Source organism: Entelurus aequoreus, linkage group LG05 (assembly GCF_033978785.1).
Source record: "Entelurus aequoreus isolate RoL-2023_Sb linkage group LG05, RoL_Eaeq_v1.1, whole genome shotgun sequence".
NCBI classification, from domain to species: Eukaryota; Metazoa; Chordata; class Actinopteri; order Syngnathiformes; family Syngnathidae; genus Entelurus; species Entelurus aequoreus.
This window is the reverse complement of record NC_084735.1, coordinates 78,802,236-78,819,589: the sequence shown is the minus strand read 5'-3', so window position 1 is coordinate 78,819,589 and position 17,354 is coordinate 78,802,236. Positions and strand designations below refer to the sequence as shown.

At 38.2% G+C, this 17,354-nt stretch overlaps 1 protein-coding gene across 2 annotated transcripts in view; it reads right to left on the bottom strand.

The window, feature by feature from the left end:
- Positions 1–6,286: 6,286 nt before the first annotated feature.
- Positions 6,287–17,354, bottom strand: part of gria4b (glutamate receptor, ionotropic, AMPA 4b) — a 330,486-nt gene continuing 319,418 nt past the window's right edge. Inside the window, exons 14-16 of one of the 2 annotated variants that reach the window (XM_062048981.1) lie at positions 14,068–14,182; positions 11,357–11,494; positions 6,287–7,579 (exon numbers count right to left, since the gene is read on the bottom strand). In XM_062048981.1, coding sequence (XP_061904965.1) covers positions 7,415–7,579; positions 11,357–11,494; positions 14,068–14,182 — 418 coding nt within the window. In that variant the 3' untranslated portion in view covers positions 6,287–7,414. Of the gene's footprint in view, positions 7,580–11,356; positions 11,495–14,067; positions 14,183–14,569; positions 14,685–17,354 lie in introns of both variants that reach the window. The other variant, XM_062048980.1, reaches the window with a different exon arrangement.

The window sequence follows — 17,354 nt, the reverse complement described above, 5'->3', positions numbered from 1 at the left end:
GGAACCGACCCAACAAAGCCACCAAGAGAGCCGACCCTATCCTAGGCTGCCCACTAGCTCTTGGCCAATGTCCAGTCTGCGCGGATGAGCGCAGACTGGACATTGAAGTTATCAACAAGATTATCTGGGGGACCCAAGTGTCCGATACATGCTCATTCAGCCAGGGCTCCGTGAAGCTCGTCCATCTCGACGCTCAACGCGTCTCTTCCTCCGCATCTTCCCGGTCTCGAGCCACATCGTTCTTTATTCAAATTTGAAGCTGCCCTTTTCATCCTAGCTTTGAATCCGGGTGACATTATGTGGTCACATTGCCATTACTAAAAAAGCTTGCTTTTTACGCTGATGTACTTCATTTTAAAAACTGATTTCAGCTATCCAAACACAATATTTCTATGTTTTACAACTTAAAGCAGTAAAACTGTAGCTTCACAGCAGGGAGTTGCTATGTTTACGCATGCCTGTCGGATTGTACAATATAAATGATGCAAATTTGAGCTTTTAATACTATCGTTTTATTGTGATAATGCATGTTAACATATTATAGCTGTGTCTGCCAATTTGACAGCGACACGATAACGAACACCTCCTTGCTAGTGGCTAATGTCCCTCCACAGTGCCAAACGAACCACTTCTAAGTCAGACATCCTTGCCAGCGTGGCGGCAAAATTGGTTTCTTCCAAGTATCATCCCAGGAGGACGAGGAATAGCCAAACATGCTACACTACACACCGCAGGAGGATAAGCTAATCGCAAGCTAAACAAAGGTAATACACATATAGACAGTGACGATACCAAGGAAATTATCAGTAACAGTGATTACATTGATACTTTTTAACAACCCAAAATGTTTTTGTTGTTTACAAACTCAGGAAATTAATAAAGGAGAGCCGAATGAACAAAAAACTGAAGATTTAATAATTTAATTTAATTGGTATTGGTACTTTAGCTTCCTCCCACCTCCAAAGACATGCACCTGGGGATAGGTTGATTGACAACACTAAATGGTCCCTAGTGTGTGAATGTGAGTGTGAATGCCCAGCGATGAGGTGGCGTCTTGTCCCAGGGTGTAGCCCGCCTTCTGCCCGAATCCAGCTGGGATAAGCTCCAGCACACCCCGCCGCCCCGAGAGGGATAAGTGGTAGAAAATGTTTGGATGGATGTTACTCTGCCATCTTGGGTTTCTGTTTGATTATAGTGGTAAACAAAAATGTAATGATTCAATGAGCTTTAAAAAATACATGACCAATACTGCCCCTGGAAGTTGGCCTTGGATCGGCAAAAGCTGATGTATATAGTATCCAAACAGCATAAACATAACTGCTTACCGTATTTTTTGGACTGTAAGTCGCTCCGGAGTATAAGTCGCACCGGACGAAAATGCATAATAAAGAAGGAAAAAAACATATATAAGTCGCTCTGGAGTATAAATTGCATTTTTTGGGGAAATGTATTTGATAAAACCCAACACCAAGAATAGACATTTGAAAGGCAATTTAAAATAAATAAAGAATAGTGAACAGGCTGAATAAGTGTACGTTATATGACGCATAAATAACCAACAGAGAACGTGCCTTGTATGTTAACGTAACATATTATGGTAAGAGTCATTCAAATAACTATAACATATAGAACATGCTATACGTTTACCAAACCATCTGTCACTCCTAATCGCTAAATCCCATGAAATCTTATACGTCTAGTCTCTTACGTGAATGAGCTAAATAATATTATTTGATATTTTACGGTAATGTGTTAATAATTTCACACATAAGTCGCTCCTGAGTATAAGTCGCACTATGAAAAAAACTGCGACTTATAGTCCGAAAAATACGGTATTACATTTTAAGTGTAGATGGGACGTGTTACTACAGAACGTAAGCAGATCTTAAAGGGCTGTTTGCAACACTTGCACTGTTGCAGAGACCGCGCCCACTTTCCAATGTATTTTCCACAGTATTACCCCACCCTCTTACAGCTTCTCTTACGCACTGACGTAAATACTTTGCAACTTCCTCACAGTAACAGCAGTAATTTAGAACGTAGATTAATAATAGATTTGACAAAATAATACTGTAAATGACACAATTTTTTCCCGCGTTCCTCATCAGCCATATTGGAAACATTGGTAACCTATTTTCAAAGGTTTGTATCATTTACATACCAAATAATAGATTGTGATATATATACAGTAGAGGCCACAAGTTTGGACACACCTTCTCATTCAATGCATTTTCTTTATTTTCATGACTATTTACATTGTAGATTGTCACTGAAGGCATCAAAACTATGAATGAACACATGTGGAGTTATGTACTTGACAAAAAAAGGTGAAATAACTGAAAATGTGTTTTATATTCTAGTTTCTTCAAAATAGCCACCCTTTGCTCTGATTACTGCTTTGCACACTCTTGGCATTCTCTCGATGAGCTTCAAGCACACCTGTGAAGTGACAAGCGTTTCAGGTGACTACCTCTTGAAGCTCATTGAGAGAACGCCAAGAGTGTGCAAAAATGTGGAAAACGCCATACAGCGTGGCCTACTTGTATAAATACATTTTCATAAGTTATGTTTTCCCCGTGACTAATGTGAGTGTGAATGATGTCTGTCTATCTGTGTTGGCTCGTGATGAGGTGGCGACTTGTCCAGGGTGTACCCAGCCTACCCCCCGAATGCAGCTGAGATAGGCTCCAGCGACCCCAAAAGGGACAAGCGGTAGAAAATGGATGGATGGATGTTTTCTTCTTTTCAGCCATGAAATAAGAGTGTGCATGTTGCTTAATCATCAGCTTTACAGATGCCATGTCTGATGATCTGCTTTTGCACAGGTTCCACAAAATACTCTAGGCGACTCAGAGCCCTTAATGAGAGCCGACGTTTGGCCGACTTCAAAGAGTACCTGAGGAAGGTGGGATATCGCTGCGTTTCCATACAACAACACGGTAACCCTCGAGCTAGCTAGGTCATGTGATGTATAAAATACGTGTCTCGGACACCGACAATCGTTTTCGATGTAGTGTTACGCCTCTGTTATTGTTCAATATATGGAAAAGTGCAGGCTGGACTTTAAAAAATAGATATTCTTGTCTGGTGTCCAAACTGTTTCCACTGAGGGACGCTCACTAATACAATATATAGTTTATTTTATTTTTTATTTTTTAACCTGTAGGGCAGTGGTCTCCAACCTTTTTGTAGCTGGGGACCGGTCAACGCTTGAAAATTTGTCCCACGGACCGGGGGGGTTTTCATAAAGAAATATAATCATGTGTGCTTACGGACTGTATTCCTGCAGACTGTATTGATCTATATTGATATATAATGTATATATTGTGTTTTTTATGTTGAATTAATTTAAAAAATATATATATATATATATTTCTTGCGCGGCCCGGTACCAATCGGTCCCCGTAGGTTGGGGACCACTGCTGTAGGGCTTCCCTTAAGTTTGGTCCCATTGACCCGGAAGGGTCTTAGTCATAAAAATTTTAAAACTTGATTTTTTTTTTTTCAATGCTTAAATCTGTAGATTAACTTTAGATTTATCGAAATAGTTGTATTTTTTTGGTGCCTTTTTTTTTTTTTTTTTGTGGCAAAGTACAAAATTTGCAAAATCCCCCGTCCCCCCAACAAATCTATGTGGAATATTTGATGTGAAGTACCGTATTTTCCGGACTATAAGGCACACTTATAGTCGACAGTGCGCCTTACTGACTTAGTAATGAAAATAAAGCCTAATGTAAGGAATAATTCTGGTTTTGCTTACCGACCTCAAAGCTATTTTATTTGGTACATGGTGTGACCAGTAGATGGCAGTCACACAAGAAATACGTGTAGACTGCAATATGACTCAAGTAAACAACACCAACTTTTTATATGTTCCATTGAAAATATAGAACATTACACACGGCGCTCAAAAATCGTATCAAAATGTTTCAGTACGACTTTGGTAAGCTATGACGTTAGAGTTAAGTTAAAGTACCAATGATTGTCACACACACACTAGGTGTGGTGAAATTTGTCCTCTGCATTTGACCCATCCCCTTGTTCACCCCCTGGGAGGTGAGGGTAGCAGTGGGCAGCAGCGGTGCCGCGCCCGGGAGTCATTTTGGTGATTTAACCCCCAATTCCAACCCTTGATGCTGAGTGCCAAGCAGGGAGTAATGGGTCCCATTTTTATAGTCTTTGGTATGACTCGGCCGGGGTTTGAACTCACAACCTACCGATCTCAGGGGGGACACTCTAAGCCGCACCGCTTGATGGATTGTACTGTGCTTCAACATACGTGTATTATTAGGGTGTGTGTATAACGTAAGACATATTATATGGCGTTTTGTTTCGCAATATTATACAAAAGCAACTTTTCTTACCTTCTGGTACCTGCTGATCTGTATTTGGGATCTGCATAAGTCCTAAAAAATTGCGCGCCTCCGCCTTCGTAGTCCGTGTCTACACCGTAGTCGATAAGCTTCTTCTTTTTCTCTACCTTCTTGTTATGGGACATTCATCCTCCGCTGTTGCCATTTCTAATATGAAGTAGTGTATAGTTCTTACTTATATCTGCCATGATGGCGCTAAAACATACCGGTGTAGTGAGTGTACATAATTTACCCAAGGAACTTTAGTTATTAGAGAGTTCCGGTTGGGCGGTTTTTCACGGGACACATTTCCGGCGGATGTGGATATTTCATCACAACATCGGGTTTCGGTGAGCAAAGTCTATTTTCCACGGCCAAAATTTTTGGTGCATGACTAGACAGTAGTGTGCTAATAATAGGCTAAATATTTAATATATTTGGATTCCGAAGAAATAGCGATTGTCGAAGGACGCTGTGGCGCATTTGCTTACATGTGTTGAAAAATAAAGCGCTAATGTCCGTGTGCCCTCTACTGACAACCTCAAAAAGATTAGAACCCTCCCAAATATATTACTTTATATAAAGAATATATATCCATTTAATGAATTTTATTACTTTAAATGATGTTAACATATTTTTAAGGTGTGGCGTCTTTTATTGTATTTTGTAGTACCGTATTTTTCGGACTATAAGTCTCAGTTTTTTTCGGGGGTGCGACTTATGTGTGAAATTATTAACACATTACCGTAAAATATCAAATAATATTATTTAGCTCATTCACGTAAGAGACTAGACGTATAAGATTTCATGGGATTTAGCAATTAGGAGTGACAGATTGTTTGGTAAACGTATAGCATGTTCTATATGTTATAGTTATTTGAATGACTCTTACCATAATATGTTACGTTAACATACCAGGCACGTTCTCAGTTGGTTATTTATGCGTCACAAAACGTACACTTATTCAGCCTGTTGTTCACTATTCTTTATTTATTTTAAATTGCCTTTCAAATGTCTATTCTTGGTGTTGGGTTTTATCAAATAAATTTCCCCCAAAAATGCGACTTATACTCCAGTGCGACTTATATGTTTTTTATTCCTTCTTTATTATGCATTTTAGGCCGGTGCGACTTATACTCCGGAGCGACTTATAGTCCGAAAAATACGGTAGTAGTAGCGACTTTCTATGTTAATTTCCGGAATCAGGTCAACTGCCTTTGTTTTCACTTTATCGAACTACGTATGCAAGTGACGTCGAGGCCACATTGGGGCCACATTGGGACCTGTGCGCGTGTATACTGGACTCGGATAAAGATCACATTTTACTTGCAGTGCAAACAGTCATCAGATTTGGAAAAAAATCTGATTTGGGCCTTTCTGGCCTGCAGGGTAAACATAGTCACTGATTTTGATTAATTATTATTTTTGGTTTAAAATAAAAAAATAAAAAAGTCCCACTAAAATGTTCGGTAATCGAAAATCGGCCCCCCTCATTAAAGTCATTTAATTAAAATGTTAAAAATCCATCAATTATGAATTTTTGTTTTTAATGCTTTTTGTCAAAACATTTTTTCTTTATGGCAAACAATCAAAATATTATTACCCCCCAAAATATTTCAAAGTGTAATAATTGATGTGAAGTAATTGGAGCCTTGAATAAGTCAATAATTTATAACATTGATTTTGGTTCATTATATTTTGAGCAAGGAGTTTTAAAGAAAAAAAAAAAACAGTCTGCATGGCAGCTTTGTGTTATTTGAGTCAACATTGCAACTTTTTCTTCCTACATTTCACCTGTTTAATTTTTATTCCACTTTTTTTGGGTAAATATTAGAATGTGCCGCTGCCCGTAAAAAATGTATCAGTTGCGGGCCACAATTTAGACACCCCAGGTTTACATAGAACAGCAACACGGTAAAGACAGTAGTGCAGCTAAACGATCTTATATTGATTTGTTTTAGCATCTTTATTGTACAAAAGTATATCAAAGGGACTCCACTAAAACATAAAGGATGGTGTTTGAAGTAGGATGGAAACTGTTGAAACAATATTGTTTACCTGCTAGTGCGAGAAGCTTCCTGGTCCAGAAAATCTAGTAAAGACAAGACAATGTACTTTGAATGATTTTTTTTTTTTACTTTAAAAAAAAGTTCTAAATAAAAATGTACAATTTTTGAACTCTTAGTGGTACTTTATAATTTAGAAGATGGACAAAAAAAAGGCCAAGAACGCCATCGCCGCTCTTAAGTGTCTTTTTTTTTTTTTTCCTTCCGGGACATTCCGAGTGGAGCGACGAGGGCGTGTCCACAGTGTTCCCGCGTAAGGACAAGAGTTTTGACACACACAAAAAACGTACAGAAATATTCTGACAACATTGAAGAGAAAATGGCCGATGTTTGCATTCACATACAAACTAAAAGATCTACGCTGTTAATATTTATCTTCTGTAGAAAAAATAGACCAAAGAATGAAAAAAATAGTTCTATTCGGACCACATTTTTTTTAAACACAGTGCGGGTTCTGGAGGGGTCGGGGGGGGGGTTGGAGCCTGTTGACATTCATGGTAGAAATGGAATCGATTAGTTTGTACGAGGCTGCTACATTTGGAAATGTTCCTCAGTCTTAGAATGTTATTGCCGTTAGAAAACCCAACAAGTGGCCACCACACAATCTTTGTTTAAAAATGAGCAAGCACAGTCGTCCTTATGTACAGCTACTCAATATACATATGTACGTACGTCTGTATATATAGACTTTCTAGTATGGATACAAATGTTCTCATCCCACTTGTTGATATCGAGAGTACGTGGAACGTCTCCTCCTGGGAACCATCCGAAAGCAGTTTATCGGTGTTCGTGTCATATATGATTGTAAATGATGATATTCTCCTCGTGGTGCTTCCGCACATCTCGTTGAGTCGTTCTTTAAAAACAAAACAAACAGAAAAACCCTCGAGACGGTGGTCCCGCCTCGCCCGCTGGTCAGGTAGGGGGCCGCCAAGCCTGCTGCTCTGTTTACCGGTTTTTGCGCTCGGAATAAGGCACTTGAGAGGTTTTTGGCTTTCACGGCAGCTCGGAGGAGACCAGGGCGAGGCCCGAGCTCTGGCGGAGGGGTGGCCCGGCGTGCACGGCCTTGGGGCAGTCGGGCGTCAGCACGCGTCCATTCTCGCCCACGCTGCCCGTGATGGACAGGCGGGCTTTGTTCCTCATGGCTTCCGTAAACGTCATCTTGGAAAAAAAGACAGAGGAAGAGAGGTTTTTATTTTAGAAGTGGTTCATTGAAAAGCAATAATGCAGATTGGTGTTTTAGACTTTTACTTTAGTCAGCAGCTAAAAATGGCTCGACTAATATGTACAAGTGTACGCACGCGATAACGTTTTAAAATAGCTCCCCCCAAAATAGGTTGACGCAACATGACGACTTATAGAAGTTTACGTAAAAAAACTGGTAGTTTACTTTTTTTTTTTTTACAGTAATATGCTTTATATTTGGGTGGATAACTTGCTTTGAAATCATTTCATGCAGTACATATATTTTTCTGTAAAATTGAATACATTTAGTATTTAAAAGATAAGGCACTTATTATTTCCAGGCATTCGGGGCCCATATGAAATGTGGCAGGTCAGATTTGGCCCCCTTGCCTTGAGTTTCACACCTGTGGCCTAATTGGAAACACATGGGCAAATGTTGCATTTTAGCATTTACTGTAGACCGAAATATTTCCACAGACCTGGTTTTAAGGATTTACTATTTTTCACGTTTAGTTGGAAATGTGTTTAAACGACAAACATTTTTGGCAGCTAGACGAATCCTAGTTTACATTTTTAACACATGGTCTTAGACTTAGACTTTCCTTTTATTGTCATTCAAATTTGAACTTTACAGTACAGATAAGAACAATTTTGTTGCATTAGCTCGTTGTAGTGCAGGATAAAAGAGCAATAAGGTGCAGGTATAAATAAATAAACTTGATTTGAGTGTTGAAAAAAATTATTCTTAACAGGCCATTATTTCAAAATCGGTTTCTTTTTTTAAAAAAAACAACGTATGTTTAAGTAGTGTTTATAGAGGTTTTAACAGTAGTTTTTTTTATTATTGTCATGACTAAAGTTGACCAACAGGGGGCAGCATATCACCACCATAGACGCCGAGACTTCATGCAGCAAAATAAAAACAATACACACACACACACACACACACACACTAAGGAATATTCCACTCTACTCCGGTATTGAGCACTGTTTACTGGATAAACCACAGCAACCTTGGCTAAAAATGTGTATATATGTGTGTGTATATATATGTACATATATATATATATATATATATATATATATATATATATATATATATATATATATATATATATATATATATATATATATATATATATATATATATATATATATATATATATATATACATATATATATACATATACAGTACAGGCCAAAAGTTTGGACACACCTCATTTCAATGAGTTTTCTTTACTTCCATGACTATTTCCATTGTAGATTGTCACTGAAGGCATCAAAACTACGACACATGTGAAGTGAAAACCATTTCAGGTGACTACCTCTTGAAGTTTATCGAGTGAATGCCAAGAGTGTGCAAAGCAGTAATCTGAGCTAAGGGTGGCTATTTTGAAGAAAGTAGAATATAAAACTTTTTTTTAGTTATTTCACCTTTTTTTGTTAAGTGCATAACTCCATGTGTGTTCATTCATAGTTTTGATGCCTTCAGTGACAATCTACAATGTAAATAGTCATGAAAATAAAGACATCGCATTGAAGGAGAAGGTGTGTTTTAATGGATTTAAATGGGTGTAATTTCCAAATTTTAATGGTGTTTGGACGTTTTCCTTTCGTAATATCCACAAAGTTCAGTAAGCAGGTTGTGTTATATGTGACTTTTGGTGTTGCACTTTATTTTTTATTTTTTTTGCACCATGACCAGGGAAGGTTATCTGGATTAGGCCATTTACGTAAAATGCTGTGTGCATGTCGAATCACAATTCATGGTAATGGTACTGAACTTCTTACAAGCAAGATGGTGGCAACGTTGCAGCAATAAGACGGTCGGATGCTCAAAATTAACTAGTGAACGGGACTAGTGATTCCTTATTAATAAACTCATGACATTTCGTGGGCCAAATTGAAGTTTGGACACCCCTGTTCTATTATCCCTACCGTAATTTTTGGATTATAAGTCACAGTTTTTTTCATAGTTTGGCTGTGGGTGTGACATATACTCCGGAGCGACTTATGTGTGAAATTATTAACACATTACCGTAAAATATCAAATAATATTATTTATCTCATTCACGCAAGAGACGAAGCAAAATGTCAGCGATCGTCACACACACGTCAAACACGTCGACATTTTTAATTCCAAGAGACAAAACTCCAATAGAATTTGAAAATCCAAGAAAATATTTTAAAGACTTTGTCTTCACTAACTGACAAAGAAACAGATAACAGATTTGGTGTCCAGTTCAAAGTGTAACATGATTTATTTAAAAATTTGAGAGTTGACTTTTGTATTTTACATGAGTTGTTATTTGTACAAACATGGTGCAAAGTAATTCATGATTTGTTAAAAAATGTTAGTGGCTAGCCAGTTAAAATGGGATACTGTGATTTCAAAAGACTGTCTTAGAAAGTGATCATTTGAAAATGTTCAATTTGAAAAATGTGCACTTAGAAAAAATTGCATATTGATATTTATCTGTTTCTATATATATTTATTGTGAGAAATCATTCAGATGATCAGTGTTTCCACAAAGATAAATATCATTAATTATTAATAATAACATGGAGTTAAAGGTAAATTGAGCAAATTGGCTATTTCTGGCAATTTATTTAAGTGTGTATCAAACTGGTAGCCCTTCGCATTAATCAGTACTCAAGAAGTAGCTCTTGGTTTCAAAAAGGTTGGTGACCCCTGTTATAGTTATTTGAATGACTCTTACCATAATATGTTACGTTAACATACCAGGCACGTTCTCAGTTGGTTATTTCTGCCTCATATAACGTACACTTATTCAGCCTGTTGTTCACGATTCTTTATTTATTTGAAATTGCCTTTCAAATGTCTATTCTTGGTGTTGGGTTTTATCAAAATAAATTTCCCCCAAAAATGTGACTTATACTCGAGTGCGACGTATATGTTTTTTTCCTTCTTTATTATGCATTTTCGGCCGGTGCGACGTATACTCCGGGGCGATTTATAATCCGAAAAATACGGTTGATTAAATCCTTATTTAGTGTCAAAGACTTGTAAAAAATGTACGTCCGAAACACCAATCTGCGCTCAGTAAATCATGCACCCCCCCGCCCCCCAGTGGCCATGAGCAGTAATGCATAGGGGGCATTACGCAGGCAATACATGTAAATCGCGACACTACATACATTCAGACAGCTGACTTGGCGACAGTAATGAAGACTCATTGATGGGGGACACAAAGCCACGTGGGACAAAATGAGCGCTTCCTTTGCCTCAAGTTATTTAAAATGTAGAATTTGCCAATGTGCGCTAATGATGCTTTATGACTTTTAACCTTGAGGATGTGTTTTCTTTCAGAAATCGATTTTTCCATGCGGGCCGGAAAATGGGTCCTAGATAAGGATATAGATATATAGACGCACGGGGACATCTTCCGGTCACATGGACAAAGAGTTAGACACGAGCACACGGTGGAGGAAGCCACTTGTCACCACAGTCACTGTTAGCATAGCAGAGCTAGGGTGGAGGGAGGGGGTACAGCGGGGCGGTGAGAGCGGGGTTCACTTACAAGTCGCCTTGAGGGGAGCTAGGACAGTGTGTGGGGGTGTTAGTGGGGCGCTCTTCTACCAGAAGCCCGACTACATCTTATCGGTTTCGTCATAGCCATCGAAAACCTCGCTAAGCTGGGCTAAGTCGGGGACGCTGGGCCTACTGGGGGCGGGGCTATCGGGGCGGGGGCTGTCTGACGGGCAGGGGTGGAGGTGGTATCGGGGCACCACCTTCATTCTCTTGGCCTCGTTGCGAGACTTGTAGCAGAACTCGATGAGGGCCACCAGCATGGCCAGGCCCAGACCTCCCACCAGGATGTAGAAGACCCCCGCCACGTTGCTCAGACTGAGGGCCTGTGACGATTTGTCCTGCGAGGAGCGAAGAGAAAGCACACGGAACGTCACCGCCGGGCAGAGGTGAGCGGCGCAGACACGCAACATGCAAACACACACACACACACACACACACACACACACACACACACACACACACACACACACACACACACACACACACACACACACACACACACACACACACACACACATGTCTTGCCTATTTTGTGTGGACCCACGTTTGGTTAGTAGGTTGTGAGGGCCCCCCTTTTCACTATAGCTAGAATGATGAACAAAATACAGCTAGCACTAGATGGGAGTAGAGAGCTGCAACCTCACTTCAGAATGCAAAACACACAAAGTAAAAAAATTTTTTTACTTCTGTAGTTGTGAGGAGCAGGCAAATGTCCTCACAAGTCAAAAGGTCCTCACAGAATGGGTGGTTTGTCAAGTGTATGTCCACACAAGGATGGTGAGACAAGTGCACACACACACACACACACACACACAACACTGACTTTTTAGCCTGCGTGTGTAGCCATGCTAGCAACAAACATCCTCATACACACGTAGGAAACTAACGCCCGCCCAAAAATATTAGCAACTTAAAACCTATAAAAAAGGCCAAAAAACAAACAAACGGGGAAAGGCAACAAAGTCAAGGAAAAACCTTCAGACAAGAAAAAAGTGAAATTTCTCGCTTTGTATTAAACGTTGCGCGGCATCGGCATTTCTTAGTTTCTTAAAGTAAAAAAATCTGACTTATTTTTTATTTTATTTTTAAAGGAAACAATCAATGGTAGAAGTTATAAGATTATATGTGGATTTAAATTTAAAACAAGATCACATTATTGGTGGGAATGCTTGAACTAATTTATCAAAAGAGTGAATCATAATAAAATAAATAGAAAGATTATACATGTGTGTGTAAATATATATATATATATATATATATATATATATATATATATATATATATATATATATATATATATATATATATATATATATATATATATATATATATATATATATATATATGTCTTAATTAGATTATCCAAAAATAAATAAAAATAGTGCTCGATACCGTGGTAGAGCGTAATATGTATGTGTGGGAAAAAATCACAAGACTATTTCATCTCTACAGGCCTGTTTCATGAGGGGTTTCCTCAATCCTCAGGAGATTCTAAAATCTCCTGAGGATTGAGGAAACCCCTCATGAAACAGGCCTGTAGAGATGAAATAGTCTTGTGATTTTTTCCCACACATACATAGATTTTATATATATATATATATATATATATATATATATATATATATATATATATATATATATATATATATATATATATATATATATATATATATATATATATATATATATATATATATATATATATATATATATATATATATATATATATAAAATCTGCTTAGTGAGAAGAATTATCTTGTCAGACAAAAAATAAGCAAATATCACCCTTATTTGAGATATTTAATCTTAGATTTCAGTTTTTGCAGTGTAGATAATCTCCCACGGCACACCAGACTGTATCTCACGGCACACAATGCAAAAACTGAAATCTAAGTAAGATTAAATATCTCAAATAAGGGTGATATTTGCTTATTTTCTGTCTGATAAGATAATTCTTCTCACTAAGCAGCTTGTTGCTGAGATTTGATGACCTATATTGAGTAAAACATGCTTGAAACTAAAATATCAACTGTTACAAAGCTGTGTCATCAACACTCACAAGTATACAACTACTTTTTTTAAGTAATAATTTCTTATTTCAAGCATTTAAAAAAAGTAAAATCATGACTTTGACACAATTGTGTCTCATATTAAAACAGATGACGGCCAAATGGACTTTGCTGTTTTATTTTCAATGAAACAATAGAAAACACGTACTCATATAGTAGTACAGTTGTTATTAGTGAGAATATACTTATTTTAAGGTATTTTTGGGTTCGATGAGATTAGCTAATTTTACTTGTTTTGGAAAGTCTTGACAAGCAAAATTTTCTTGTTCTATTGGCAGATAATTTTGCTTCGTTCAAATAAAATACCCCTAATTTTTGTATTTTTTTTTTCTTGTTTTTGAACACTGACTTTTGCAGTGTACTATTTTCCAGCGACACAGTGGTTGAAAAACACTGCCCTAGTTTGAAACTAATACTGGTTCAAAAACTCATGAATCCAAACCTTAGTCACTGTTATGAAACCCTAAAACCAGTCCCACCCCAAACCCAAATTCCATTTTCTCGGGTCAAACTTCTCCCGTCATAAAACCAACAATGCTACTTTCTCGCGTGAGACATTCTGTTACACTTTGTCATACCGAGGATCTTTTCGCCAACGATTGTTTTTTTTTTTAGAAAAGACACGACAGACATCCATGCATGTGCACCTCTCTGAAAGGTCCGAGCATATCAGCGGCCGTGCTTTCGTTCCGTCATGCCCCCAAAATAAAAAAAGGTCTTTGCCCAAACGCTGCGTGTGTAAGTACGGTCAAAGGACAACAGTACGTGTGCACAAAGACAAAAAAATAAATAAATAACAAAAAAAACAAACATGGTGGGCTCCCAGGCTGCTGGAGACTGACCTTACTTCCTGAGTCCTTGGGTCCACACTCCCCTTTATCGTACCACCATTTGTTTTTCAGTTTGTCTAAGACTCCTGCTTCGCTCAGTTTCAATACGGCAAGGTTTACGGGCGTTCTTCACACCACAGGGGAGGAGGGGGAGGGAAATAACATAAATAACATCATAGGACATGTTATTTTATGTTATTCAATCAGACGAAGCCCCGATAAAAAAAGGGGGGGCAAACCTCAAGTTGGCGCTGCTGCCAGGAAGGGGCCCCACTCCTGCTAAATGTCTAATGGACATATATGGGAGTGGGGGGGGGGCCCCGGCGGCATCGCTTATCTGGAACAGGCACATACTGCCGGGACCTTTTTTTTTTTTCCTGGCATTGTTTGACGTGTCCAATCCAATTATTTCCGAGTTCGACCCGGCAGATGCGCCCGTTTGCCAGCAAAGACAACAACAACAACAACAACAACATCAGCGTTGCTACCCGGGCGTAGCGACATAGCGGCTGACCTTCTCGCCACCGCCTCCGCTGCCACACTCTCCTTTGTCGTACCACCACTTGTTTTTCAATTTGTCCAAGAGGCCCTGCTCATTGAGTTTTAACACGGCCAGGTTAACGGCGCTTCTTGAAAACCATAAAGTGGAGGGGGAGGGAGGGGAGGAGAGGGGGAGGGTGAATAGGGCCGTCCAATTGGAGAGCGGGAGAGGAGAGTTTAGAGCGAGAGAGAAAGAGAGAGGAGAGGGGGACAAGGGTGCAAAACAGTGCATTAATCAAATTCTCGGAAGCAAACACACACTGGAGGCCAAATCCCAACTTTTTTTTTTTTTTACGCTCTTAGGTACAGTTTTTGCTACCGCCGCTAATGTCGCCGTATAGCCTCCGACGGTCAGTACTCGTATGTAACGAGGAGGGAAAAAAAAATGCTTCAATTGAAACGTGTAGTTGTACTTCATACAGTAGGGAAGGGATTCATATGGCCCGTGGATCTCGGGGTTAATCATTTTGCAATGCAGTCTGCTAAAAACAATGGAAAGCGCCACTGTACATGGCAACGGACGCTGTGGTCAAAGTTGGAATTGCCACAAAACACATTATAGATCAGGGGCCGTATTTATCAAGCGTCTTAGAGTGCCATTTTACACTTAAGTCCTGAGAATTTGCGAAATTTAGTCCCACTCTCAAACTTAAGAATAAAAGCTATTTATCAACTTTCTTAAGTCTAAGAATCACTCCTACTCTCCACGATATTTAAGAGACCTACAGAGGTGTCTTAAGTGGTTAGGAGTTGCCAGCAGGGGATGGCACTGAGGCGAGAGAGACGTGTGCGAACGTTCAGTGAGCGGAAGGATGTCCTGGCTTTGTTTGATGACGAGCAGCTGATCAAACGGTATCGTTTAGACCAGGGGTCACCAACCTTTTTGAAACCAAGAGCTACTTCTTGGGTACTGATTAATGCGAAGGGCTACCAGTTTGATACACACTTAAATAAATTGCCAGAAATAGCCAATTTGCTCAATTTACCTTTAACGTTATTATTAATAATTAATGATATTTACACTTAATTAAACGGTTTAAAAGAGGAGAAAACACGAAAAAAATGACAATTAAATTTTGAAACATAGTTTATCTTCAATTTCGACTCTTTAGAATTCAAAATTCAACCGAAAAAAAGAGAAAAACTTAAAAAAAGAATATATGGAACATCATTAGTAATTTTTCCTGATTAAGATTAATTTTAGAATTTTGATGACATGTTTTAAATAGGTTAAAATCCAATCTACACTTTGTTAGAATATATAACAAATTGGACCAAGCTATATTTCTAACAAAGACAAATCATTATTTCTTCTAGAATTTCCAGAACAAAAATTTTAAAAGAAATTCAAAAGACTTTGAAATAAGATTTAAATTTGATTCTACAGATTTTCTAGATTTGACAGAATAATTTTTTTGAATTTTAATCATAAGTTTGAAGAAATATTTCACAAATATTCTTCGTCGAAAAAACAGAAGCTAAAATGAAGAATTAAATTAAAATGTATTTATTATTCTTTACAATAAATAAATAAAAATACTTGAACATTGATTTAAATTGTCAGGAAAGAAGAGGAAGGAATTTAAAAGGTAAAAAGGTATGTGTTTAAAAATCCTAAAATCATTTTTAAGGTTGTATTTTTCTCTAAAATTGTCTTTCTGAAAGTTATAAGAAGCAAAGTGAAAAAAATAATGAATTTATTTAAACAAGTGAAGACCAAGTCTTTAAAATATTTTCTTGGATTTTCAAATTCTATTTGAGTTTTGTCTCTTGGAATTAAAAATGTCGGGCAAAGCGAGACCAGCTTGCTAGTAAATAAATACAATTTAAAAAATAGAGGCAGCTCACTGGTAAGTGCTGCTATTTGAGCTATTTTTAGAACAGGCCGGCGGGCTACTCATCTGGTCCTTACGGGCTACCTGGTGCCCGCGGGCACCGCGTTGGCGACCCCTGGTTTAGACAGAGCGGGTATTATTTTTGTCACAGATTAAATAATTTTCGATTCCTTGTTGATTTCTGCATGTGGCTGCAGTGAGCTAGTATATATAGAGCCACCCACACCAATTTCGAATAGTTGCCTAATTAATGAATTGGAAAGAAAATATTATGAGAGTAGCGTATGTGTGAGGTGAGTGACGTCAGTGAGTGTGTGGGCGAGAGAAGAGAGGGAGCGGTAGCGTGAGTGCGGGCGGAGACTAGTTTGTTTTGTATTATTTTGTAGTTTATTGTCAAAATATACACTCCCATTGTCCACTTAAATATTTCTAAGATATTTCTTTATTCTTAGACAAGGGATTCCCTTCCGTGATTGGTCATTTCTATGGACACAGAAATGACGTCACCTAAAATTCCGTTTACGGCACATAGCAATGTCGTAATTCAGCTCTGAGTGTGACACTTAAGATTCAGTCCTACCCTTCGCTGAAAGTGTGAGTAAGACGCTTGATAACTAACTTTTAAGTGCAGCTTTCAGCAAAGAGTTTATTTACTCATAAGTCAACTCTTAGCAGACTTCTTAGGAGTAATTCTAAGAAGCTTGATAAATACAGCCCCAGACCTGGGCAAATTAAGGGCCAGGGGCCACATGCGGCCCGTTAAGTATATCCATCTGGCCCGCCGGACATTCCCAAATGATTTTTTTAGATCTTTAAGATGGAAACTGTAGCTGCCATTATGATGTTTTCAAATGGCCGTAAGTCTTGAACCATACAAAGTATTTCAATGGTTGGAATCTGCCCTTTTGCATGATATACTAGTTA